This window comes from Lampris incognitus, chromosome 9 (assembly GCF_029633865.1).
Source record: "Lampris incognitus isolate fLamInc1 chromosome 9, fLamInc1.hap2, whole genome shotgun sequence".
NCBI classification, from domain to species: Eukaryota; Metazoa; Chordata; class Actinopteri; order Lampriformes; family Lampridae; genus Lampris; species Lampris incognitus.
The window spans coordinates 59,866,146-59,890,584 of record NC_079219.1 but is presented as its reverse complement, the minus strand read 5'-3'; the positions used below and the strand labels follow the sequence as shown (position 1 = coordinate 59,890,584).

The window sequence follows — 24,439 nt, the reverse complement described above, 5'->3', positions numbered from 1 at the left end:
TCAGGAAGGGCATCCGGCGTAAAATCTTTCCAAATAAAAAAAAAATATATATATATATATATATATATGGCACTCTCTGGGTGCTAAACAGGGGGTCATATGGACTGCTGTTTGGTCCTATGATACGTATGATTTGGTCTCATGATATCTCAGAGAAGACATCCCCAAAGCTTCTGAATTATTTCTCCATCTCAGCCCATCCAAACCCCAACAGGGCGGTGGAGCTGCTGTGGACGTCATTTGTTGATACCAAACCTCTCCCTGAAGAAAACTTCGGAAAAGTAGATGCTTGCTACCACGGCAGAGTGGCTGTGGGTCTGACAGAACAACTGACAGTGGACCACAGACTCAGAAAGGTAAACATGATTTGAAAGTCAAACAACAAAACACTACAGTACTGTTTCTGTTTCTCAAGTAGTGCATTTGAGTATTGGAAGTTCTTTAACATCATCCACATCAAGTTCAGCCGTGTGTGCACTCACGCTGGCAGTCTGGAGATCATCCCAGCAGATATGGACGTGATTCCATCGCTGATGGTGACCACAGAGACGCCTTTCTTCAGCCAACCCACCACCACCTCCAGCACCATCAGGCCAATGAAGAAGGGCGTTGCCTGCACACACATGAGGAGTCAGGAGTGGTCCATCAGCATAATAAAACACTTACGGTCTGCTGGGGCTCAACAGTCGTGTTGGGCTCGAGCGGTACAGATGTGAGCATGACGCAGCACGTCGCTCTCGCCACACCGGAAAGTTGTTTTTTACCATGGCTTCAATTCAGCCATCACAAAGCAGGACCAGCAAGCCAGTCGTTACGTGTGATTGATACGATTGTGCCTGATAAACTGGTTAGCACTTTCCCCCACATGTTTAAATCCTATCTAATGTTTAGCCAGTGAAATAGCCCAGATAGCAGAACTGCTGTGGCCCGGACCCGTCCCACACCCGACACTTCACCCCGCCCACATACCGCGTGGAATGATGGCACTTGGGCGGTCCACTCCTGTTTGCCAGATCTGGACCAGAACCAAGCCATAGCAATGCCGCATGTGCCACATATTCGCAAAAGGTGGCCCATATGTGTTTTGTGATATTTGGGCCATATTCACCATTTACCACACGGGGCGCTGCAGGGTCACATCCAAATCACATGTTGCCCAGAGCACCACATCTTTGCCAAAAAAGGCCCACATGTGATTTGGCATATTTGCTATTATACATGTGGGCCACTTCAGGCTCACATCCATTTTGTCAGGGCCAGAAGAAGGCCACCAGTGCCGCATCACTGCCTGAAGTGGCCCACATCTGGTTGCTGTCTGGGAGTGAAGTGGCATAATGAAGTGATAGAGCAGTGTTTCTCAACCGGGGGTCCGCGGACCCCTAGTGGTCCGTGGTGTAATTGCAAGGGGTCCGTGAAAATAAAATATCTTTAAAAAAAAAAGATCCTATGACATTTATAGAAATAGGATAATTTTACTCAAATGTGACTGAGACCTTTATCTACCTAAACTATAAAGGGTAACAGGACTTTTTTCTCTAATTACATCTGTTTCACAAGTGTAATTTATTGTATGTTAATAAGAGATCTCGCTCCCGTTTGCATTGTTAAAAGTTACTGCATAAAAATTCTGTTGTTACATATATCTGAAAGTTACTGAATACATATTCTGTTTTGTTACATATATCTGAAAGTTACTGAATACATATTCTGTTTTGTTACATATATCTGAAAGTTACTGAATACATATTCTGTTTTGTTACATATATCTGAAAGTTACTGAATACATATTCTGTGTTGTTACATATATCTGAAAGTTACTGAATACATATTCTGTTTTGTTACATATATCTGAAAGTTACTGAATACATATTCTGTTTTGTTACATATATCTGAAAGTTACTGCATACATATTCTGTTTTGTTACATATATCTGAAAGTTACTGAATACATATTCTGTTTTGTTACATATATCTGAAAGTTACTGAATACATATTCTGTTTTGTTACATATATCTGAAAGTTACTGCATACATATTCTGTTTTGTTACATATATCTGAAAGTTACTGCATAAGAATTCTGTTGTGTTAACTATATCTAAGTTACAACTGAAAGCTCTTATTTTTGCCCCAAAGAGTGAATAAATGCTATAATGCAATTTAAAATGCAGTTTCTACTGTTTCTACCAATTGCAACCCCCCTCCCCCAAGATCAGGTGGAGGGGTCCTCAGGGTAGATCCATAATACGCAGGGGGTCCAGGAACCCAAAAAGGTGGAGAACCACTGTGATAGAGGACATGGTGGGGCATCTCTAATGTTTGCAGGGGGCTTACAGGGAGGACGCCGCCATATTAGTGAGGACACAGCCGTTGGAAAAGCACGTCACGCCTCCCCTCTCCTGCACACGGCGTGGTCCGGGCCGGTCTGGGCCGTCTCAAACGAAAGACGACGGAACGCGGCGACATCTTCGGTCGTGGCTCCAGAACGGGGGTCCTACGGCGCACTGTGAGACAGGTTCAAAGACGGCCACAGTGTCAGAAATACAGGATGCCCGTCTCACAATGGCTGTGCCCGAAATCCCCCTCACTCGCGCACTACTCCCGGGGTTCCGGGTGGAGGCTGCGCCGCGAGCTCAGCGGCAAAACGGGGAAACACTTCCGGGTCATTTACTCTGCGCCGTTAATGACGCCATTGCTGTCGCGCAATTAAAACGTGCCAGATCGCCATCAGGTGGACCGTCCATAATAAATAGGAATAATAATAATTATAATAATACATTTTACTTAAGTAAAAGTATCCGACATATTAAATAAATTCAACAAAGATAAACCGAAAATTACTTACATTTGTACGACAGCTATCGCTCGTGACGCTCTCTCTCCTCTAGTCCGCCTGCCATTTTTCTTTCAGCGCAATGCATGATGGTATATATTGCTTGGTTAGTGGCCATTGGTTGTACGCTACTCTTCACGATGCATTGTGGGACACATTGAGTCGGGTATAAATGACGAACTCACTTTATAGTGAGTAGTGGGTGATTTCGGACAACGTGGCTGCTGCTACGACCTACGTCTACTAACCAACCAATACAAATGCAGCAGGAAATGACGCACTGATCAACGCGACGCAGAATCTCTGCCGGCGCTAAACACAAACAAACAGACTGTTAGCGTCCGTGACCCAAATGCGATGGATTCAACAAAACGAGCCGCGGCGACTACTGAAAGGACTCGATTCCTGCTTGGCGTCATGTTGCTCTACCCGCGGCGTAGGTTGATGACGCGCGCTGGTGAGGCGCGCACGCTGATGACGTTCTCATGGACGTGCGTCGTGGCCTGCGTTATCGTCGTACAGCCTACATACACGTCACACTTGATGTGGCGGCTGGCCAGTAGAGGGCGCTGGGGCACCGCCCCCTTCAAATCTCAAGAGATGAAAATCTACTTAAACGTCCATCCATCCATCCATAATGTAGTTGTGTGATGCAAATAATGATGAAATGAAAGTGTTGTCAGTCTGTGAGCGCCTGTCAGCAGCATTAAACACTGGTCCAAATGCTGTTTGGTTGGTTCCTGTCTGAATGCGTTATTTTTATTTCCACCCGCATTCCGGGAAGACCCGCCCATACTCTGCCCCTGATTGGCTAACCCTATCCCTAACCCCACCCTAACCCTAACCTCAACCATCCTACCAAGAGAGGCAACGAGTACTAGCCAATCAGAGGCAGAGTTAGCAGAATCCGGGTGGGGAAAAAAACGCTGCTGTCTGAATACATATACTTCCTGTCTGAATACATATACTTCCTGTCTGAATACATATACTTCCTGGGTGAGGGGCGCCGGCCAAACCATACCTTATGTAAGCCCTCAGACTTGTGGTGAGCAGGTGACCTGAGGCTGCTGTCTGATCGGTTTCTCCAGGTTTTCCAGGGGGCGCAGTTCTGTGCCGCCCCAGACACTCCCACTTTTATTGGCAGTGAATTGGTATTGTTTTAATGTTTTTTGATCTAATGTGATTGGACAATTCTCGTGGCTGTCAATCATGTTCCCACCCACCATCACGCCTCATCTCGACTGTCAATCATCCACCGTCTACCAACCCTGATAAAATCTACAGGCCACATTGTCCTTCTGAATACCTCTGTGACTGTGTGGACAGTAAAGCAGCTGGCAGGTGGGCTGCACCAAGGTAAACTGCCCCCCCCCAAAAAAAACCTTTTTCAGCAGCAGCCGCCACTGTAGCCGTACCCAAGTTTATTAGATCCATATCGCACGTGGCTTGCAATAAGCTTGTAGGGCTGGTAAGACGGCGCAGGCTTAAGTGTTATTTGCCTTTCACAATAAACTGTATTTCCCTACCAGAGCACAGAAAGAAGACCTTTTCTCTGTTTTGTCAGATTACAGAGTCTCCTTCTACTCCTCAGAAGCAGCGACATTCCGCTGGTGAGCAAGGACCCTCCCCATCCCGTGACCCATGAACAAAGGCCTCCAACCCAGAATACTCAATAACCTCAAAACAGGGCCGTCAAACATGGAACAAATTAGCCAGCAGCAGCCGGAGAGGTCACAACTGCGGCCAGGAGGGAGCGTCACACCTGTTAGTTAGTCACTGCTGAGTGGCAGAGCCGGCTCGAACCTGCGGCCACGACGGCCCGGGCCCTGCGAGAGCGAGCTGTGAGGGATGGGGGGCGTGACACCGACGCAGAGGAATACATCTGCAGGTGGAGCTGGAGGAAGTAAGTGTGTGTGTGTGTGTGTGTGTGTGTGTGTGCGTGTGTGTGTTTACACGAGCAGAGGCGAGAGCACCACTAGGGACCCGCGATCGCACGCAATACTCCCAACATCTGGCAGCCGAGTGCAGCGCTGCAGTAACAAATGGGCTTGGAGCGCAGGCAGTCTCCCTCCAACCCCGCCGAGAGAGAGCGAGAGAGAGAGCGAGGGAGAGAGAGAGAGAGAGAGAGAGAGAGAGAGAGAGAGAGAGAGAGAGAGAGAGAGAGAGAGAGAGAGAGAGAGAGAGAGAGAAAGCGAGAGAGAGAGAGAGAGAGAGAGAGAAAGCGAGAGAGAGAGAGAGAGAGCGAGAGATGGAGAGAGAGAGAGAGAGAACGAGAGAGAGAGGGGGAGGGAGAGAGAGAGAGAGAGAGAGAGAGAGCGAGAGAGAGGGGGGGAGGGAGAGAGAGAGAGCGAGAGAGAGCGAGAGCGAGAGAGAGAGAGAGCGAGAGAGAGAGAGCGAGAGAGAGAGAGGGGGAGGGAGAGAGAGAGAGCGAGAGAGAGGGGGGAGGAGAGAGAGAGAGAGAGCGAGAGAGAGAGAGAGCGAGAGAGAGAGCGAGAGAGAGAAAGAGCGAGAGAGAGAGAGGGAGAGAGAGGGGGAGGGAGAGAGAGATTATCATTCTGGACGGCGGCCGAGACCTTCCCCCTGTCTTTTTCTTCTCTTGCCTCGCGGATAGGTTTACCTCCGCACCCCGGTGTTCTTGACAGCTCGACAGCTCGGGGGGGGGGTGAAGGGGGGGAGGGGGGAGGAGGGGGGGCAGAATTATTCAGCGGGGCAAGTTTATCCTCACGCTGCGCAAAAAGTAACGCAGAGGAAGTTTTTATTCCTCCTCTTTCTGTCAACCCTTCTCTACCCACAGTGCTTCCTCTTCTGACATCTCGTGTTGTGACGCTCTTCCGGTTCTCCTGGCCAGTGACATCCTGTCCAGGACGGCGGCTCCCCTTCATTAAAAGCTCCGTTCATCTCATGCCTCCACATTTGCTTTGTTCTTTGGCGCAAATAGAAGAATTCCAACGAGGAGCGAAGCCTCGCGGGAGCAGCAGCAGATCTCGCGAGGCTGCAGGAGGGGTAGGAGGAGGAGGAGAAGGAGGAGGAGGGGGAGGGGGAGGAGGAGGAGCGCACGCCTGGCTGAAGCTGTCCTGCTGCGGCTGAAGGCCCAACAACATACTGCTGCCTCACAATGTGGACTTCAACCAGACATGGGAAATTACATGTCCGGTTTCAAGCCTTTATAGGCCAAACGGGTCGTGTACGAGTGAGAGGAGGAAGGCGGGCGCTTGAACATGTGTACAAATGATGACGGAACCATTACAGTCTTGGCAACACATTCAGCAGCGGCAGCAGCACGAAACACCAGCGCTTATTAAACGGGGACACTTCTTCTTTTTCTTCTTCTTCTTCTTCTTCTTCTTCTTCTTCTTCTTCTTCTTCTTCTTCTTCTTCTTCTTCTTCTTCTTCGTGCTTCTGTCACATGAAGGAAACACATGACGACTGTTCCCCTAAGAAAGCGTACCACAGTACTACCACGGTACTACTGTACCACAGTACTATCACGGTAACTGTACCACAGTACTATCACGGTACTACTGTATCACAGTACTACCAGGGTAACTGTACCACAGTAGTACCATGGTACTACCACGGTAACTGTACCACACTACTGTATCACAGTACTACCACGGTAACTGTACAACAGTAGTACCACGGTAACTGTACCACGGTACTACCACGGTAACTGTACCATACAGTACTAGGGTACAGCCCGGTATGTACTATATAAAACATACAGTACTAGGGTACAGCCCGGTATGTACTATATAAAACATACAGTACTAGGGTACAGCCCGGTAGGTACTATATAAAACATACAGTACTAGGGTACAGCCCGGTAGGTACTATATAAAACATACAGTACTAGGGTACAGCCCGGTAGGTACTATATAAAACATACAGTACTAGGGTACAGCCCGGTAGGTACTATATAAAACACACAGTACTAGGGTACAACCCGGTAGGTACTATAGTGGACCGTGAGGGGTACAGCAGGACTGATAACGTCACAAAGGGTCCCGACACACCCATCCACCGCAAAGCCCTGCCGCGGCACCGTGCGTGGGCTCATGGCCTGAGGAGGCCTGCCTGGGGTCGCCCTGTTCTCCGGAAGTGCCCAGTGAGGTCTGCTCCGCTCCTAAAGACCAAGGCTGATCCGCTCCTAAAGACCGCGTCTCTGTTTCATCCTGCAGAGCATCTTCACCATGCGCCACATGGCTGCGCCGCTGTAAACGCTCCGTTTGCGGTGGTTTGAAAAGCGTTTGTTACATTTGTAACTATTTGTAACTATTTGTAACTAGTTACGACGGCTCCTGCAGCCAGAGGGCACAGGTTTGACGCAGCGCAACGCTGCACAGGTTTGACGCGGCAGCGCAACGCTGCACAGGTTTGACGCAGCAGCGCAACGCTGCACAGGTTTGACGCAGCAGCGGCGCAGGACGCTGCATGTGAGGCGCAGGACGCTGCATGTGAGCCGCTGCTCCGCCGCTGCGTCGGTGCGGCCGTGCGTCGTCAGGGGGAAGCTACGCACCTGCTGGATGTACTGCGGGACTTCCTCCACGTGTTGGAAGGAGGTTTCGTTGGGGGAGACCATGTAAAACAGGGCCCGGGCTCCCCGGAGCACCGAGGCTGCGTCCACAGCTCCTGCCATGCTGCTGCTCTGGGTCGGCTGAAGGAGAACTGTGTTTGGTTATGACGCGCCTTTGGACCCTGGCTCAACGCTGACAGCTTGGATACTCGTCATTACGGCGTTTGGCCTGTTGTATAAAACAACTATCGAGAGTTGTTTTTCTCGCGAGAGTTCGAAGATGCCCAGAGCGTTGGTGTTTTTATATTAAAAAACTTCACACGTGTCTTCATGAGCACGTGGTTTTCAGTGATCGCTCCAGCGTCACGTCGTTGGAAAAGGGAAAGTTGAATGTGGGGATAGAAAAACCAGCAGGCTTTGTTAAGTTTACAGCAATGTCTTACAGTAGAAGCCTAAGGTGGTGTAGGACAGCTGCATCAGTGGTACATCCGGTTTCATCCGCTGCATGCCAGCAGCAGTGGTGACGTGGTGGTGATGCAGAGGGCAGGCTGAGCCCACTAGCACAAGCTCATGAGTGTGTTAATAGAACATATAGTGTGGTCTCACGGGCCCAGTAGAGCAGGTGGCTATGCTCCATACCTGCATGTACATCAACGACACTGCTTCCAGCTCAGCTACACAAGGCAGCCGGAGCTGGTCCCCGGTGCTGCAGCTGGTCCCCGGTGCTGCAGCCGGAGCTGGTCCCCGGTGCTGCAGCCGGAGCTGGTCCCCGGTGCTGCAGCCGGAGCTGGTCCCCGGTGCTGCAGATGCCCACTGCTCCTACACAACAGGACGGTTACATGCAGACAGCACATTCCAAAATCAAGTGGGTTTCTCTCTGTAAGGAGAAGTGTGTTGGTGCAGGGTGGAAAAGAACCCTTTCTACAAATTAATGCACAGTCACAAACTGCTGAAAGAGGAGCTCACTCAAATCACGAAATCATGTTCAAATGGATTTTGTAACAAAATAGGATCCTTTGCTAAGTTCTCGTTCAAAGCCTTGGTAGAAGTCCTGACCCTGCCTGCAGGGACAGATGGATTGTATGCATGCATCCCCATCCACAGCTCTCTGCTCTGCACCCCCATCCACAGCTCTCTGCACCCCCACATCCACAGCTCTCTGCACCCCCACATCCACAGCTCTCTGCACCCCATCCACAGCTCTCTGCACCCCTACCCACAGCTCTCTGCACCCCCATATCTACAGCTCTCTGTACCCCCATATCTACAGTTCTCTGCACCCCATCCACAGCTCTCTGTACCCCCATATCTACAGCTCTCTGCACCCCATCCACAGCTCTCTGTACCCCCATATCCACAGCTCTCTGTACCCCCACCCACAGCTCTCTGCACCCCTACCCACAGCTCTCTGCACCCCCATATCCACAGCTCTCTGCACCTCCACATTCACAGCTCTCTGTACCCCTACCCACAGCTCTCTGCACCCCATCCACAGCTCTCTGCACCCCCACATCCACAGCTCTCTGCACCCTCAGTCATGTTTCATCCATGTGAGCTCCACTCCGTGGCGTACGCACACACACAGGCCCACATCCATCCCGGCAGAGCAGAGGAGGGTGTGCTGAGAGAAATTATGCAATTAAGAGATTCAGTTTGACATTGGTTGCATTTTATTTGATCTGCAAGTATTTCAGAAAAAATAACATGTTCATAAAATCTTAGTTTCAGATTTGTTTACATCATATTTCTCCTGGCACACAAAAATGTTGACTTTAGAATAGTCAATGTTTATGACTGAGTGAGTAGAATAGTGCAGGTAGAAAATAATTAAAGTAAGACAATAGGAGAATAGAGACTATATATATATATATATATATATAAAATCTCCCTCTCACCCTTTTTGGGTGGTGTGTGTCTTCCTCAAGCTCGGGTCCTCTACATCAGTATATATATGTATACATACTTACATACATACACATGTATACATATTACATAGTATATATATATGTGTGTATATATACCTACATATATGTGTATATATACCTACATATATGTATACACATATATATGTATCATATGTTATCTATATACACACATATATATGTATACACACATATATGTATACATACACATACATATTCATACATATATGTATGTATACGTGTATATATATGATACATATATGAGTGTTTACACACACATACATATATACATATACACATACATATTTATACATATACATATGTATACATGTGTGTGTATATAATATATATATATATATGATACATATATATGAGTGTGTTTACACACATACATATACACATATACATATATATATACATACACGCAAATTGGATTTTCTGGCACTTGATCTTATCAGTAATACAACTGACACACTACATACAGTAGAAACCAATTGAGGCATTTCTTTAACAGTGCAAATCAAAGCCTTAACCTGCCTTCCTCTCACACAACAACCTGGAATGTTCACAATGTTTTGAAAAATCTCTTGAGCCCAAAATGTTAAATTCGGCGAATCTCCTTAACCACACAATAAAGATAACGTGACTTTAATTTTCCTTAACAGTATTAATTAAACAAAGCTTTAAATCATGTTCAGCGAGGGCACCTGGGGACTTTCCAACATTCTGCCTAGCGTGCTGCTCATCTCTTGCCTGCATGTACTGCATTCTCATACATGAAGTTAGGCAGGTCACCTGTCTCCACAGGTGTACATTTCTTTATCATCGTTGTACTCTTTTTGACGATGGGGAACCAGCAAAACAGCGCTCCTTTAAAGGCAGGTCCTGAAGCGGAGGCGTGGCCTGAGCTGAGGAGGCGGAGCCAACTGTCTGCATCATAAGTGAGCATGCTCAGAACTCTGGTCGCTGTCGTGACTGTCCTCGTTGGCTAAGGAGTCCGTGGAGTGGTGAAGCGCCGCGATGCCGGAAAACTCCGACGGCAGCAGCGTCCCCTTTTTCACATTCACCAGTTCCTTCTCTCGAGCTACCGCCCCCTGCTGGCCTCCTTTCACTCGCTTCCACTTCATTCTCCTGTTTTGGAACCACACCTTAACCTGAGGGTTTACATGAAGGAGAGAGGAGGTTAGGGTCATGTGGTAGGCCGAGGGCCACGGCTGGCTCAGCATGAACACACAGCTTCCAGGAAGCGAGCACAGCGTCACAAACACAGCTATGAGTCACACGCACGACACAAGTATTGGACGTGACGGCCAGCCTGACACGTGGGAGCGAGTTCGAGCTGGGCTTCGAGGGCTATTTTCTACAGCAGCAATTATGTGTTGATGTACTGTTCCATCTGCCGCCAGGCATCTACCTCTTTTCCCTGACTCGACACCGCCGGCCGTATTTACGTCTCTCAGACTGATGATTGAGCTGTTGCTTAAAACGGCTTAAACATGGGGAAGCCGAGCCCACACACACACACACACACACACACACACACACACACACACACACACACACACACACACACACACTGCCTGAGGCTGAGAGGGGCTCACACACTCCTCTCACGGCAAGAGGGTTTATTTTTGGGGGTGTCATTCCGAGGGGGCCCGCAGGTCACATGGTCAGGAAGTGCCTTGACAGCAGAAACATTTGTCTTGAACGTCAGATGGATGTGTGCCCCGCACGGTACCGCCGGAGGAACTCTCCCCGCCCGAGCAGGAGTTGTGAGGACACACGCAACGCCACATTTTATGGTTTATTCAAGACCCGTAGCCTAATTCTAACCTTTAACATTTGAGGCACATATGTTCATTGAAACTGTACTGGATGTCGTTATATGTGTGGCGCTGCTACTCTCTGTTCGGGATCAGACTCTCGGCTCAATCCTGCCTCGCTCGCCTCACAACAGCGAGGCGAGCGAGAGGCCTGAAAAATGTCCCGTTTCTAAAAACGCAAAACGCAATAACAGAAAATAAAACGTTTTGGGAGGCTCGACAATAAATTCTGGCGAACCAGAACCAGAACCCCTCCTGTCAACGTCCCAGTCTCTGGAAGGTACAGGCACCGCAGAGCTGCGAGGGATCGCCTGCAGACTCCACAACACCACCCGCTCGCCTTTAACCACACCCTCATCCTCAGCAGCAACAGGCCGAGGCAACATGTGCCCGTTTCCAAACTGGCCCAGATGTTAAAGGCAAGCGGAGGAGCACCTATTAAACTAAACCAGGTGGCCGGGCAGGTCTATTCCCTTGCCTAGCAACACGGGGATCGCCAGTTTGAATCCCCGTGTTGCTCCCGGCTTGGTCGGGCGTCCCTACAGACACAATTGGCTGTGTCTGCAGGTGGGAAGCTGTATGTGACTACGTGTCCTGGTCACTGCACTAGCGCCTCCTCTGGTCGGTCTGGGCACCTGTTTGGGGGGAGGGGGAACTGGGGGGAAGAGTGTGATCCTCCCACGCACTATGTGGGAGGTGACTCCACATGTATGGGAGGAGACATGTGGTAGTCTGCAGCCCTCCCCGGATCAGCAGAGGGGGCGGAGCAGAGACAGGGACGGCTCAGAAGAGTGGGGTAATGAGCCAGGTACAATTGGGGAGAAAAAGGGGGGTACATAAACCAAAGGAAAAAAGAAGTCAGATGTATTTGAGCCTACAGCACCTCCAGAGACCCAATAGTAAATTTGAGCCAACCAGAACCACTCGCTGCCCCTCCTTGTATCCAACCAATTACCCCACTCTTCTGAGCCGTCCCGGTCTCTGCTCCACCCCCTCTGCCGATCCGGGGAGGGCTGCAGACTACCACATGCCTCCTCCCATACATGTGGAGTCACCAGCCGCTTCTTTTCACCTGACAGTGAGGAGTTTCACCAGGGCAAAGTAGCTCCTGGGAGGGTCACGCTATTCCCCCCAGTTCCCCCTCCCCCTCGAACAGGCGTCCCGACCAACCAGAGGAGGCGCTAGTGCAGCGACCAGGACACATACCCACATCTGACTTCCCACCCGCAGACACGGCCAGTTGTGTCTTTAGGGACGCCTGACCAAGCCGGAGGTAAACGGGGATTTGAACCGGCGATCCCTGTGTTGGTAGGCAATGGAATAGACCGCCACACCACCCGGACGCCCTCGCCGCCTGCGTTTAACTGATCAGATCTATATTCATCTACACAACATCTTCACTAAATAGGCTTATACTTGCATGACTACCATCACCACACGTTAATATTATTTGATGAACACAACAAGTGCCCGTCTGGACTGAAGGGCCCAGACAGCAGGTCAGAACTGAACTACCCCTGCAGTCTACTGACAGGGGCAAAGTTCTCACTGGGCCCCAAGCAACAAGGGAGCGCTTCTTAGACAGGCATTGTGATAAGGTATTATATTAAATGTGTTATAGTAAGGGGCCAAGCAACACTCCTTATCAGAGGGCCCTGAACTTCTATCTATGTCCCTCCCAAAAAACGATCCCGACGGATCATGCGACTCCTTGGATTTCATAGAGCGCAAGATGGACACAAATGAATGGAAATAAGTAAATATACACTGCAGCATTTGTCCAATTCGTAATGGACCAGAAGCAAAAGGTTTGGCTCCAGCCTCAGTTTTCCATTTCCATTTCATACGTGTCAAATGTTCCAGCAAAGTGATGAATCCAGGAATAACCAGGTTTAACCAGGGTTAACCAGTGCCCCTGGTTATTCCTCTAATCATCCAGTGAGTAATACTTGTTGGTCATCGTCATGTCGTTAACAATATGATAATCAGGGCGTCTGGGTAGCGTGGCGGTCGATTCCGTCGCCTACCAACATGGGGATCTCTGGTTCGAATCCCCGTGTTACCTCCGGCTTGGTCGGGCGTCCCTGCAGACACAATTGGCCGTGTCTGTGGGTGGGGAGCCAGATGTGGGTATGTGTCTTGGTTTCTGCACTAGCACCTCCTCTGGTCGGTCAGGGTGCCTGTTCAGGGGGGAGGGGGAACAGGGGGGCGGGGAATAGCGTGATCCTCCCACACGCTACGTCCCCCTGGTGAAACCCCTCACTGTCAGGTGAAAAGAAGTGGCTGGTGACTCCACATGTATGGGAGGAGACATATGGTAGTCTGCAGCCCTCCCCGGATCAGCAGAGGGGGCGGAGCAGAGACCGGGACGGCTCGGAAAATAGGGTGATTGGTCACGTACAACTGGGAGAAATAAGGGGGGGAGGGTGACAAACCCATGATAATCAGGTGTGTTATCATGACCTGACTGTAGAGCCGACATCACAGGCACCAGGGAGCTCAAACAGAATCGAACATCTTGAGACGATACCACAGTAGTGGTATGGAGATAATATCTGTACAGAGGAGGACCGAAGCTACTTTCTATTGGTCCAAAACACACAGGTGTCCAGCCGTTTCTAAATAAAGGCTGTTTAGCTTTTAAACACCAAAAACGGTGCCTTGCGTTCTTCTCTGCACTGTCTCCAAACAGCACCTTTGTTGAAGAAACGTTTTTGCACCATTCTTTTACCGTGGAGTTTGAGAGCAAGGAGCCCCCGGCTGTTCTGTCCCTGCCTGCAGATATGTGTAACCATGATATAGTTTTAATGAGGGCGTCTGAGCGAGTTGGGCCTATTTGAGTTCTGCAAGCTGAGACTGATGTGAGGTATCATGATACTGCAGGTTCACGTCAGTTCCTCGGCTAATTTGGTATGTTTGGTTCCTCATAACATGTCCTTAATAGCCTGTTATGTAACCATTACTACTGTTGAATTCAGCGAGATGGGCGATGGGCTAGCTGTGTCCAGTGTAATACACAGTGTGTTATTACACAGTGTAATAACACAGGACTCATGAGGTCTTGCCTCATACCCTCCAAATCATCAGCTAAAACAAATCACCTTGGTTGTCCGAAAGTAAAACTATTTCTGCGTGTCCTGAAGGAAAGGCTCTCATACGTCTTCCTGTTTCAGGGTGAGGTACCGGCTGACACTGGAGGTTTGAGTGACTTGTTGCTAAAGTGTCTCCTGTGTCTTCTTTACATCTGATCCAAACTGCATCGTGTCTCAAACTACGGCTGGCAAGGCGTCGGCTAAGCGTGACTTATGGCCTCTGAAGGGGTGTCAGGGTACAACGGCTCTGTATGCCGTTTCCTTCCTCCACCATTTGTCTCCTGGTATTTATTTCACGTGCCAGCCCACGCTCCCCCGGTCTCACTTCTGCTCACAGTGATCCAGAGACACAGAGACAGATGGAGAGACAAGAGACACAGAGACAGACAGAGAGACACAGGCACGGAGAGACAGAGAGACAGAGAGAGACAGAGAGAGACAGAGAGACAGAGACGGAGGGACAGAAAGACAGACAGAGAGAGATGGAGAGACAGACACAGACAGACACAGAGACAGAGAGAAAAACACAGAGATGGAGAAACAGAGAGTCAGACGTTGGACAGACAGAGAGATGGAGAGATAGAGACGGAGAAACAGAGAGTCAGACGTTGGACAGACAGAGAGATGGAGAGATAGAGACGGAGAAACAGAGAGTCAGACGTTGGACAGACAGAGAGATGGAGAGATAGAGACGGAGAAACAGAGAGTCAGACGTTGGACAGACAGAGAGATGGAGAGATAGAGATGGAGAAACAGAGAGACAGACGTTGGACAGACAGAGAGATGGAGAGATAGAGACGGAGAAACAGAGAGTCAGACGTTGGACAGACAGAGAGATGGAGAGATAGAGATGGAGAGACAGACACAGACAGACACAGAGACAGAGAGAAAAACACAGAGACGGAGAAACAGAGAGTCAGACGTTGGACAGACAGAGAGATGGAGAGATAGAGATGGAGAAACAGAGAGACAGACAGAGAGAGCGACGGAGAGATGGACAGACACACAGAGACAGCGAGACAGACAGAGACACAGAGACACAGAGAGACAGAAAGAGACAGAGAGAAAGAGAGACAGACGAACAGAGAGACGGAGGAAGTGACTTGCTAGACGGAGCTTCCTCTGACCTGTCTCCCTGCTTCAACTGCAGCCTGACTGAAAGAATAGACAGGAACATCTGGAATATGATAGTCCCTCCACACCGACACAGCTGCCACACAATCCACATACACTGGAGTTACCACAACACAGTAGCTGGCCAACAGGCCTCCTCGTGGTCTGGAGGCCTTGCCGGGTTTCACAACAAGGCATTAATGTGCTAATAGGACTGGGAGTGAGGGGGAAAGGGCCGTACCTGTCTCTCAGTCAGGTCCAGGTTGACGGCTATCTCATAGCGCCTTAGCCTGGTCAGGTAGTTGTGGTGGGCAAACTCGGCCTCCAGCTCCCGGATCTGCTCCTTGGTAAACGCCGTCCTCTCCTTCCTGGGCTTGCTGCTCACATCTGACCTGTAATTCCCGTCCTGAGACTCTGAAATCAAACACCCGACACATTTCAGTTCACTGTATGGCGCTCCGTCCGTACGCAGAGAAAATGCCGATAAAACTGGGAGGCTGTGCGGCAGGTGTGGGAGGAGGAGGCGAGGCAGGTAAGAGAAACAATGGGAGCCCTCAACCTATTTTTTTTTTTCATTGTTCGGACGTTGTTTATGGACACGTGAAGTGGAAGGAAGGACCCATGGGCCGCTACACATGTGTGTTTGGCTCTCGGCAGCTGCGCTCTCACAATAGGTTGGCTCTTATACTTCCCAGCATGGATTTAATTTGTCCGAGTCTTAACAGAATCTGCTGCTAGGCCGTCGTTTTTAATATGGAACAAAGCAGCCCTGCAGGACACATAAAATATGTTTCCTGCATTTATTTACTTCAAAACTGCACGCTTCTGCTCATTATGGCCGACAAGCTGCAATCTAACAACGATTTCCATTTTCCCCGCAGGTTTGATTTATCTGTTGGACTTCATTTGTTTATATGGGAAGTGAAAACGGTCGTGTAAGTGATACTCACACAAAATGACCTACGACGGACCAATAAAAGCTGTTAAATAAACATGCAAACGTGACCACGCCATCGACAGTGTGCCGAAACGAGTTTTTCTTTAAACAAAATAAGCATTAATATGAATATAAAGTTGTAATCTCACTTGCAAACACGTCAAATTGAACATTTCCTTCAGAAAATGTTTATGGTACATGAGACCAAATGAAGTGAAGGAAAAATCTCCAAATTCATATTGTTTCCTGGCTCCGCTGCTCGCCCCGTTTTTGTTTTTGCTCTCCGCAGCCTCTCGGGAGAAAAGGCAGATTTTTCAGATTGCTCTCCCAAACTTCTCGTATTGTCAGCAGCTTTTGTGGTTTCTCTTGGACACGCTTCAGTGGGACGCTGCACATTGAAGGCAGCAGTGATTGCATGCTAATTCATCTGCGGTCCTGTTTTGCCGTGTGTGTTAATCCAGCAGGCCCATGTCGAGGCCAACTGTAAAGAGCTCCGGAGCTCCGAGCCGTTTTCACGAGCCGTGCGAGGAAGAGCCACAGCCACATCAGCAGAGACACCGTGAGAAACTCTTGAAGAGCTCGCCCTCTTAAAACAGCCAAGTCCAATTTTCTGTTCTGTTCTGTTCTGTTCTGAAAGGACGACTTCTCTGACTGGCTGAGCGTGAGCTCTACTTTGGCAAAACAAAATAACGCTCAGATATTTTCTCCATGAAAAAGCAAGGTTTAGATTTAAGCCGCTGTGCCAACATTGTATTTGCGAGGCGAGAGCGAGCGATACAGAGATATATAACCTCCTGCGAGAACTCCCACCCGCCCCGCTTTGAAAGAAGCTGCTCCTGGTCTGACCCACAACCGATGCCCAGATCCCCCTTGACCTTCAGTCTGTTCCATGGAATTTCACTGGAAACAAGGCCTGCATGACAGCAGGGCCATAGTGTACTACATACTGTGTACTACATACTGTGTACTATATACTGTTTAGTACATGCTGCGTACTACATACTGTATATTATATACTGCATACTATATACTGCATACTACATACTGTGTACTACATACTGTGTACTATAAACTGTGTAGTATACTGTGTGCTATATACTGTGTACTACATACTGTGTACTATATACTGTATAGTACATACTATGTACTATAAACTGTGTAGTATACTGTGTGCTATATACTGTATAGTACATACTATGTACTATAAACTGTGTAGTATACTGTGTGCTATATACTGTGCACTACATACTGTGTACTATACACCGTGTACTACATACTGTGGTACCGAGTCAGAAAAGCACAAGACGTTGTGTCAAAAGAATAAAAGAACAACAACACAAGTAAGAATAGAAGAACAACAACACAAGTAGGAATAAAAGAACAACAACACAAGTAGGAATAAAAGAACAACACAAGTAGGAATAAAAGAACAACACAAGTAGGAATAAAAGAACAACAACACAAGTAGGAATAAAAGAACAACAACACAAGTAGGAATAAAAGAACAACAACACAAGTAGGAATAAAAGAACAACAACACCAGTAGGAATAAAAGAACAACAACACAAGTAGGAATAAAAGAACAACAACACAAGTAGGAATAAAAGAACAACAACACAAGTAAGAATAAAAGAACAACAACACAAGTAGAAATAAAAGAACAACAAAACAAGTAGGAATAAAAGAACAACAACACAAGTAGGAATAAAAGACTAACAACACAAGGAAGAATAAAAGAACAACACGAGTAAGAATAAAAGAACAACAACACAAGGAAGAATAAAAGAACAACACAAGTAAGAATAAAAGAACAACACGGACCTTAAGAATAAAAGAACAACAACACAAGTAAAAATAAAAGAACAACACAAGTAAGAATAAAAGAACAACACGGACCTTAAGAATAAAAGAACAACAACACAAGTAAGACTAAAAGAACAACACGGACCTTAAGAATAAAAGAACAACAACACAACTAAGAATAAAAGAACAACACGGACCTTAAGAATAAAAGAACAACAACACAAGTAAGAATAAAAGAACAACACGGACCTTAAGAATAAAAGAACAACAACACAAGTAAGACTAAAAGAACAACAACCTGAGCCTTAAGAATAAAAGAACAACAACACAAGTAAGAATAAAAGAACAACACGGACCTTAAGGATAAAAGAACAACAACACGAGTAAAAATAAAAGAACAACAACACAAGTAAGAATAAAAGAACAACAACACAGACCTGAAGGATAAAGGAACAACAACACGAGCCTTAAGGATAAAGGAACAACAACACGAGCCTTAAGGATAAAGGAACAACAACACGAGCCTTAAGGATAAAGGCACAACAACACGAGCCTTAAGGATAAAGGAACAACAACACAAGCCTTAAGGATAAAGGAACAACAACACGAGCCTTAAGGATAAAGGAACAACAACACGAGCCTTAAGGATAAAGGAACAACAACACGAGCCTTAAGGATAAAGGAACAACAACACGAGCCTTAAGGATAAAGGAACAACAACACGAGCCTTAAGGATAAAGGAACAACAACACGAGCCTTAAGGATAAAGGAACAACAACACGAGCCTTAAGGATAAAGGCACAACAACACGAGCCTTAAGGATAAAGGAACACCAACACGAGCCTTAAGGATAAAGGAACACCAACACGAGCCTTAAGGATAAAGGAACAACAACACGAGCCTTAAGGATAAAGGAACAACAACACGAGCCTTAAGGATAAAGGAACAACACGAGCCTTAAGGATAAAGGAACAACAACACGAGCCTTAAGGATAAAGGAACAACACGAGCCTTAAGGATAAAGGAACAACAACACGAGCCTTAAGGATAAAGGAACAACAACACGAGTCTTAAGGATAAAGGAACAACAACACGAGCCTTAAGGATAAAGGAACAACAACACGAGCCTTAAGGATAAAGGAACAACAACACGAGCCTTAAGGATAAAGGCACAACAACACGAGCCTTAAGGATAAAGGAACAACACGAGCCTAAGGATAAAGGAACAACAACACGAGCCTTAAGGATAAAGGAACAACAACACGAGCCTTAAGGATAAAGGAACAACAACACGAGCCTTAAGGATGAAGGAACAACAACACGAGCCTTAAGGATAAAGGAACAACAACACGAGCCTTAAGGATAAAGGAACAACAACCTGGGCCTTAAGAGTTGAAGTGCATGGCTGTTTTTACGACACAGCTGCTGGACCACAGCAATGAGGTCCCCGCTGGAACTTTCATCTTTCCATGAAGAAGAGGAAATAAAAGGTGAGAAAGGCATTTGTCCAGATGGGACTTCCTGCAGCTCAGGAACACCTTTTTGAAAATCATCCGTCTCGTTTTCTTTTTCACAGACGGAATCACAACATTAACTTCTTCACAATGACAAATAACATGTTGTCTGTCAATGAAAGTTTTTTTTTATCCTTTTCCATTTTTCTCTTGGTACAATAATATTAGGGTGGCTTAGAAAGGATTTAAATTAAATGCACCAACAAACCCGCAATGTTATTCCAAAGCTGGTTCAACAATAGTGGCTGCCAGTGTTCGGCCTTTTGAAAGGTCGGCTCACTCCAACTTTTACAATGCTCCAAAACACTGTCTGCCCTGACTAAATAAGACTTCAAGCACTTTTTATTGTTCAATACAAAACATCTAGTAACTTTTTAAAGGACGGCCACTCCCTTGAAAGCAGCAATCTGTGCAATTATAAATGAGAGTGCTAACGTGGACCACGTTGACACCATGATCTCAGGTCTCAGCAGGTGGCGAGCGGAAAATGAAATTGGCTTCTACAAGAACCAGACCCCCAAAATACCAACAGGTGGGCTAATCACTTTAGCCAAGACGTCAGTGAGCTAGCTTCAGGACAACCAAGTCACAACCAAGTCACACCCAAGTCAGAGGAAACACAAACGTGTGCTAGCATGGAAACCAACCGTCATGTCTTCTTATTATTTTTGTGTCCAAGTCAAAAGTTGTGTCAGTAAGGCAGCTGAGGCTGGGTGTGTGAGTGCGCGGGCCACACTGGGGTATTTAGACAGCTGATTTAGCTAACTAGCCGTGGTCATCAGCATGATTGCTGTTAGCGTGAAGTGAATGAGGGCTTCAGGGCCGAGGGTTGGATTGGATTCCAAATAATTTAACAAAGAAGAAAAGGAAATGGAGGGCGGTGTGCTGAATTTGTGAGTAAAGTACACCCCACACCTCCCTGCTTTGTTGCCTGGCTGCATTGGAAACTAACCCAGCCAAGATCCAGAAAAGAATGATCTGTTACGCTACAGGAATCACGCAATAATTCTGACCAAAATTTCTGCAGAGAAAATAAATCTTATAATCACCCTAGGACAGAATAGTAAGTAGCTGTTGTATTTTTCATTGCAGTCTGAACAATTGTACACATAAAAATATTAATTCACATAAAGTTTTTAAATGACACCTCATGTTTTCATGTAATCTATCAGTTACAGTCATCTAGGAATTCATCTTCAAATAACAAGGCTGTTAAGTCCACCAGCAACTTCACGGATGAAATGCAAGAGGTGCCTTTCAGTGTCCTGAGTGAATGCAAATAAAATTTTATATATATATATATATATATATATATATATATATATATATATAAATGTAGGATTTTTTTTAAAATACATAGCAGTACACGCTTGTTTCGTGCGTCGCGCACTCATCAGCCGCCAATGTGATTGGCATATTGGTGCTTGATGAGTGCGCGACGCACGAAACAAGCTTGTACTGCTATGTATTAAAAAAAAATTTCCTGTATCCATCTTGATATTCTGCTCCTCATTTGTTGAGCACTTTTATCAACACCCTTTACGGTTTCCGGGAAGAAAGAAAAAAAACACTATATATATATATATATATATATATATACACATACACACACACACACACATTATATATATACGTGGATATATGTATATATAATTGTAATACAGGACCGACCAAGACCCTGTGACACACAATCCGCATAAAGAGACCTTCTGGAAAAGCAGCTGAGCTCCTACATTCCCCAAATGGACAGCGAGAAAGTAGGAAACACTTAATGTGGAAAACTGATAAATCCCTCTTATATCGTATTGCTGGTAAAAGCTCCCATGACCCATCCCCAGCAGTCCGTCAAGGCAAGACTGATCTGGTGTTTTTCTATCAGGAGGCTGTTTAGTATTTCAGCTTGGTCCCTAAACAGACTTCTTTTTTTTTAAACGGGGGTATAGATTTAGGTAAACTGTACAAATCAATGAATGTCACTTTTAATTTACATTTATTAACATATGTTGTCTGCACACATGAACAGTATGGATACGTCAGTGTTAACAGTCATTAAGGTTGTTAATCCTCAAGTTCTGTTCCTTTAATTAGCAATGGATGTATTGTTCAACTTTGGATTTTATAGCGATACAATTGTAATATTTATCTAAAAATACTCAATATGTCTTATCCTTATCTCACTTATTACTAGCATTAACTAATATTAACACCGTGTATGGTTAGTAGTTGTTTCAAACGGGTCATTTTGACCCAAACAGAACACGGGGGTTAATTAAAGACATCAGTATGAAAACACGGCGGTGGGCGTGCAGACGTGACACGAGTGTGCAGAGTCGGGAGGAAGACCTTGCAGAACTCGGACCTTCTGCCTTCTAAAACTCAGGGACTACCGGAGACATCTGAGGACCACATACGGGTGGACTGGAAAAGTTCTGGTAGAAAAACTCTTTCACTTATCGACCCAGAATAATTTATTGCAAAACAGTATTGACACAGTGAATCATTACCCTGCAGACTGATTACTTATTAATGTGAAGTTCAGTCAAGTAAATTCACCATTCTACTGCTGGACTGCATCAGGACACCTCACTTTTTCCTCCTGAAACTAAAAAAGGCTGCGCTGCGTCTAAAGGGGAACAGAGACGTATTGGCGCTGACAGGCATTAAACACCACTACATCTATTTTCTCAAATATTATTTCCTTCAGTAAAATTTTCTGGGTTTATTGAAATGAATAATCAAGACACATCCCTGCATCAGTGCGGGCACGCGCAGGAGGCGCTCGGGTCTCTGGGTGTTTATGTGGTGCGGGGTGCCGCCGTTCTCTTTTACAGTCCGTGACGTTTACCTTTGCGGTGGGCTTCTTTTTCTGATGTCTGAAATACCTAAAAATGAAGCAGATGTTTTTTCTTCTTTCTTTAAAACAAGCATGCAGGTTGTCAGATGTCGTGCTCGGTAGTGGTCTTTACCCTGCTGTGACGAGCCGGCTGCCGGCCGCCAGACCAACCACGTCCCTGCAGGACTTGACTTGTTGGAAGATTTGACATGACGTCTGTATTGGTTATTTTGCTCTTGTGCGCTATCCAGTTTTTGTTTTTTTGTGTGTTAATAGGGACAATATGTACAGCAACACAGCTTTTAAAACTATGAATGTGTTGGATTTCCTCTTTGGTCTCGCAACAGTTTCACACACAGCCTTCATCGATCAGAAATGGGAGAAATAACAATATGTGAGTTCTACCATTAACTCTCTGCGCTGTTCATCTGTTCTTTTCCCTCCATCCCCCCATTTCATCCCGTCTTACCTGAACTGTCACTTTTCCTCTTGCCATTCTTTTTCTCAGCTTCGGCAGGCGACAGAGCCTGTCGGCCAAAGTCCACCGGCACACACGAGGCCCCCGTGGGGGTGCTGCTGCCTCCCAGGCTGGGCGTACTGGCACACATGCTGGGCCCACTGGGGGGGCCCAGATCCTGGGGCGAGGGCCCCCCGTCCTGGGCCGAGTGCGGGTGGCAGAGGTTGTGGCGGGAGGCGGCGATGGCCGGCGACGGCATCTGCGGAATGTGCCAGGGCACTTGATGGGGAGGTGGGTGGTGATGCTGCTGGGAGGGCAGGTGGCCGCGGTGGGGGTGGTGGTGTTGCCCAGCGAACAGGCCTTCGTCCACAGGGTAGCTGGAGATGATGCAAGGTGAGGGGGAAGAGGTGGAGGAGGCAGAGGCCAGGTCGGGGTAGGAGATATGGTCCGAGCGTCCGTGCAGGGTCAGGGGGGACTGAGTGAACGCCGGGTGCAGACCCTGAGGCGCGGCGTGGGGGCTGCGTAGGCAGCCGAACAGCGTGTGATCCATCGCATGCAAATGGGCACGTACACACACACACACACACACACACACACACACACACACACACACACACACACACACAAAGAGCAACCCGCACCCCCCAGGAAAGGTGAGAAGAGCAGGTGAATGAGATAAAGTTACCAAATCAACCAATGACAAAAACAAAAAAAACAAAAAACAAAAATCACAAAAGTGTAGATATCCAAGAAGCTTCTTCTGCTCCCTTCACTTGTGCAAAAGTGTTTGTTGTTCCTCTGCTCCAGAAGCAGGGCTGTTGGACAGGTAAAAACAGGGGTTTGGGTGGAGGCGTCCTGTGTAATCCACAGCATGCAGATGATGAAGAGTCAGCTGGCCTCGCTGCTGAGAGGAGCGGAGGTTCCTGGGAAGTGCAGAGCGAGGGGAGCCTGCGAGGGGACATTATAAATAGGATGTAACGTGAGAGGGAGGCTGGCTCAGGCTGCAGACGCGCTACTGACCACATACATATGATCACCCTCCAAAAAGCACAGCACAATAAATCTGCACTATTAAAATGGCTGAGCCTCAGGAAAGAGGCAATTTATTTTGGACTTGGATCTGACCTCCGGTGGCCTGCTTTTCCTTCCCCCTCACAGAAAACAGCCTTAATAGAATTGGGGATGTGAGCGGGACATGTCACCCCACCTTCATCAAAGGTGACACCCCTCCCCCCAGAGACGCCTGATGTTGTGGAAAACAGTAATGTTCTTCTGTTGTTTCTATTCATCTGCTGTGTTCCTCTTCTTCCCTCTGCTCGCAGCAACGTGCAGCATTGTTCAGATGATCTGGTTGTTCAGATGATCTATTACTTCATTTGATCTGGTAGTTCAGATGATCTGGTAGTTCAGATGATCTGGTAGTTCATTTGATCTGGTAGTTCAGATGATCTGGTAGTTCAGATGATCTGGTTGTTCAGATGATCTGGTAGTTCAGATGATTTGGTTGTTCAGATGATCTGGTAGTTCAGATGATTTGGTTGTTCAGATGATCTGGTAGTTCATTTGATCTGGTAGTTCAGATGATCTGGTAGTTCAGATGATT

The 24,439-nt window shown here is 47.1% G+C and overlaps 2 protein-coding genes across 2 annotated transcripts in view; both read right to left on the bottom strand.

The window, feature by feature from the left end:
• Positions 1-7,535, bottom strand: part of agmo (alkylglycerol monooxygenase) — an 88,517-nt gene extending 80,982 nt beyond the window's left edge. Inside the window, exons 1-2 of the mRNA XM_056286780.1 lie at positions 7,346-7,535; positions 483-613 (exon numbers count right to left, since the gene is read on the bottom strand). Of these exons, the coding sequence (XP_056142755.1) occupies positions 483-613; positions 7,346-7,465 (251 nt within the window). The 5' untranslated portion in view covers positions 7,466-7,535. The remainder of the gene's footprint in view (positions 1-482; positions 614-7,345) is intronic.
• A 1,459-nt stretch (positions 7,536-8,994) lies between these two features.
• meox2a (mesenchyme homeobox 2a) lies at positions 8,995-23,970 on the bottom strand. Its single transcript, XM_056286787.1, has 3 exons — positions 22,849-23,970; positions 15,534-15,706; positions 8,995-10,418 (listed from the first exon to the last, which is right to left on the bottom strand). Exons 1-3 carry the CDS (start codon positions 23,384-23,386, stop codon positions 10,200-10,202), a joined length of 930 nt encoding a protein of 309 aa, XP_056142762.1. The 5' UTR covers positions 23,387-23,970; the 3' UTR covers positions 8,995-10,199.
• Between the last annotated feature and the right edge of the window lie 469 nt (positions 23,971-24,439).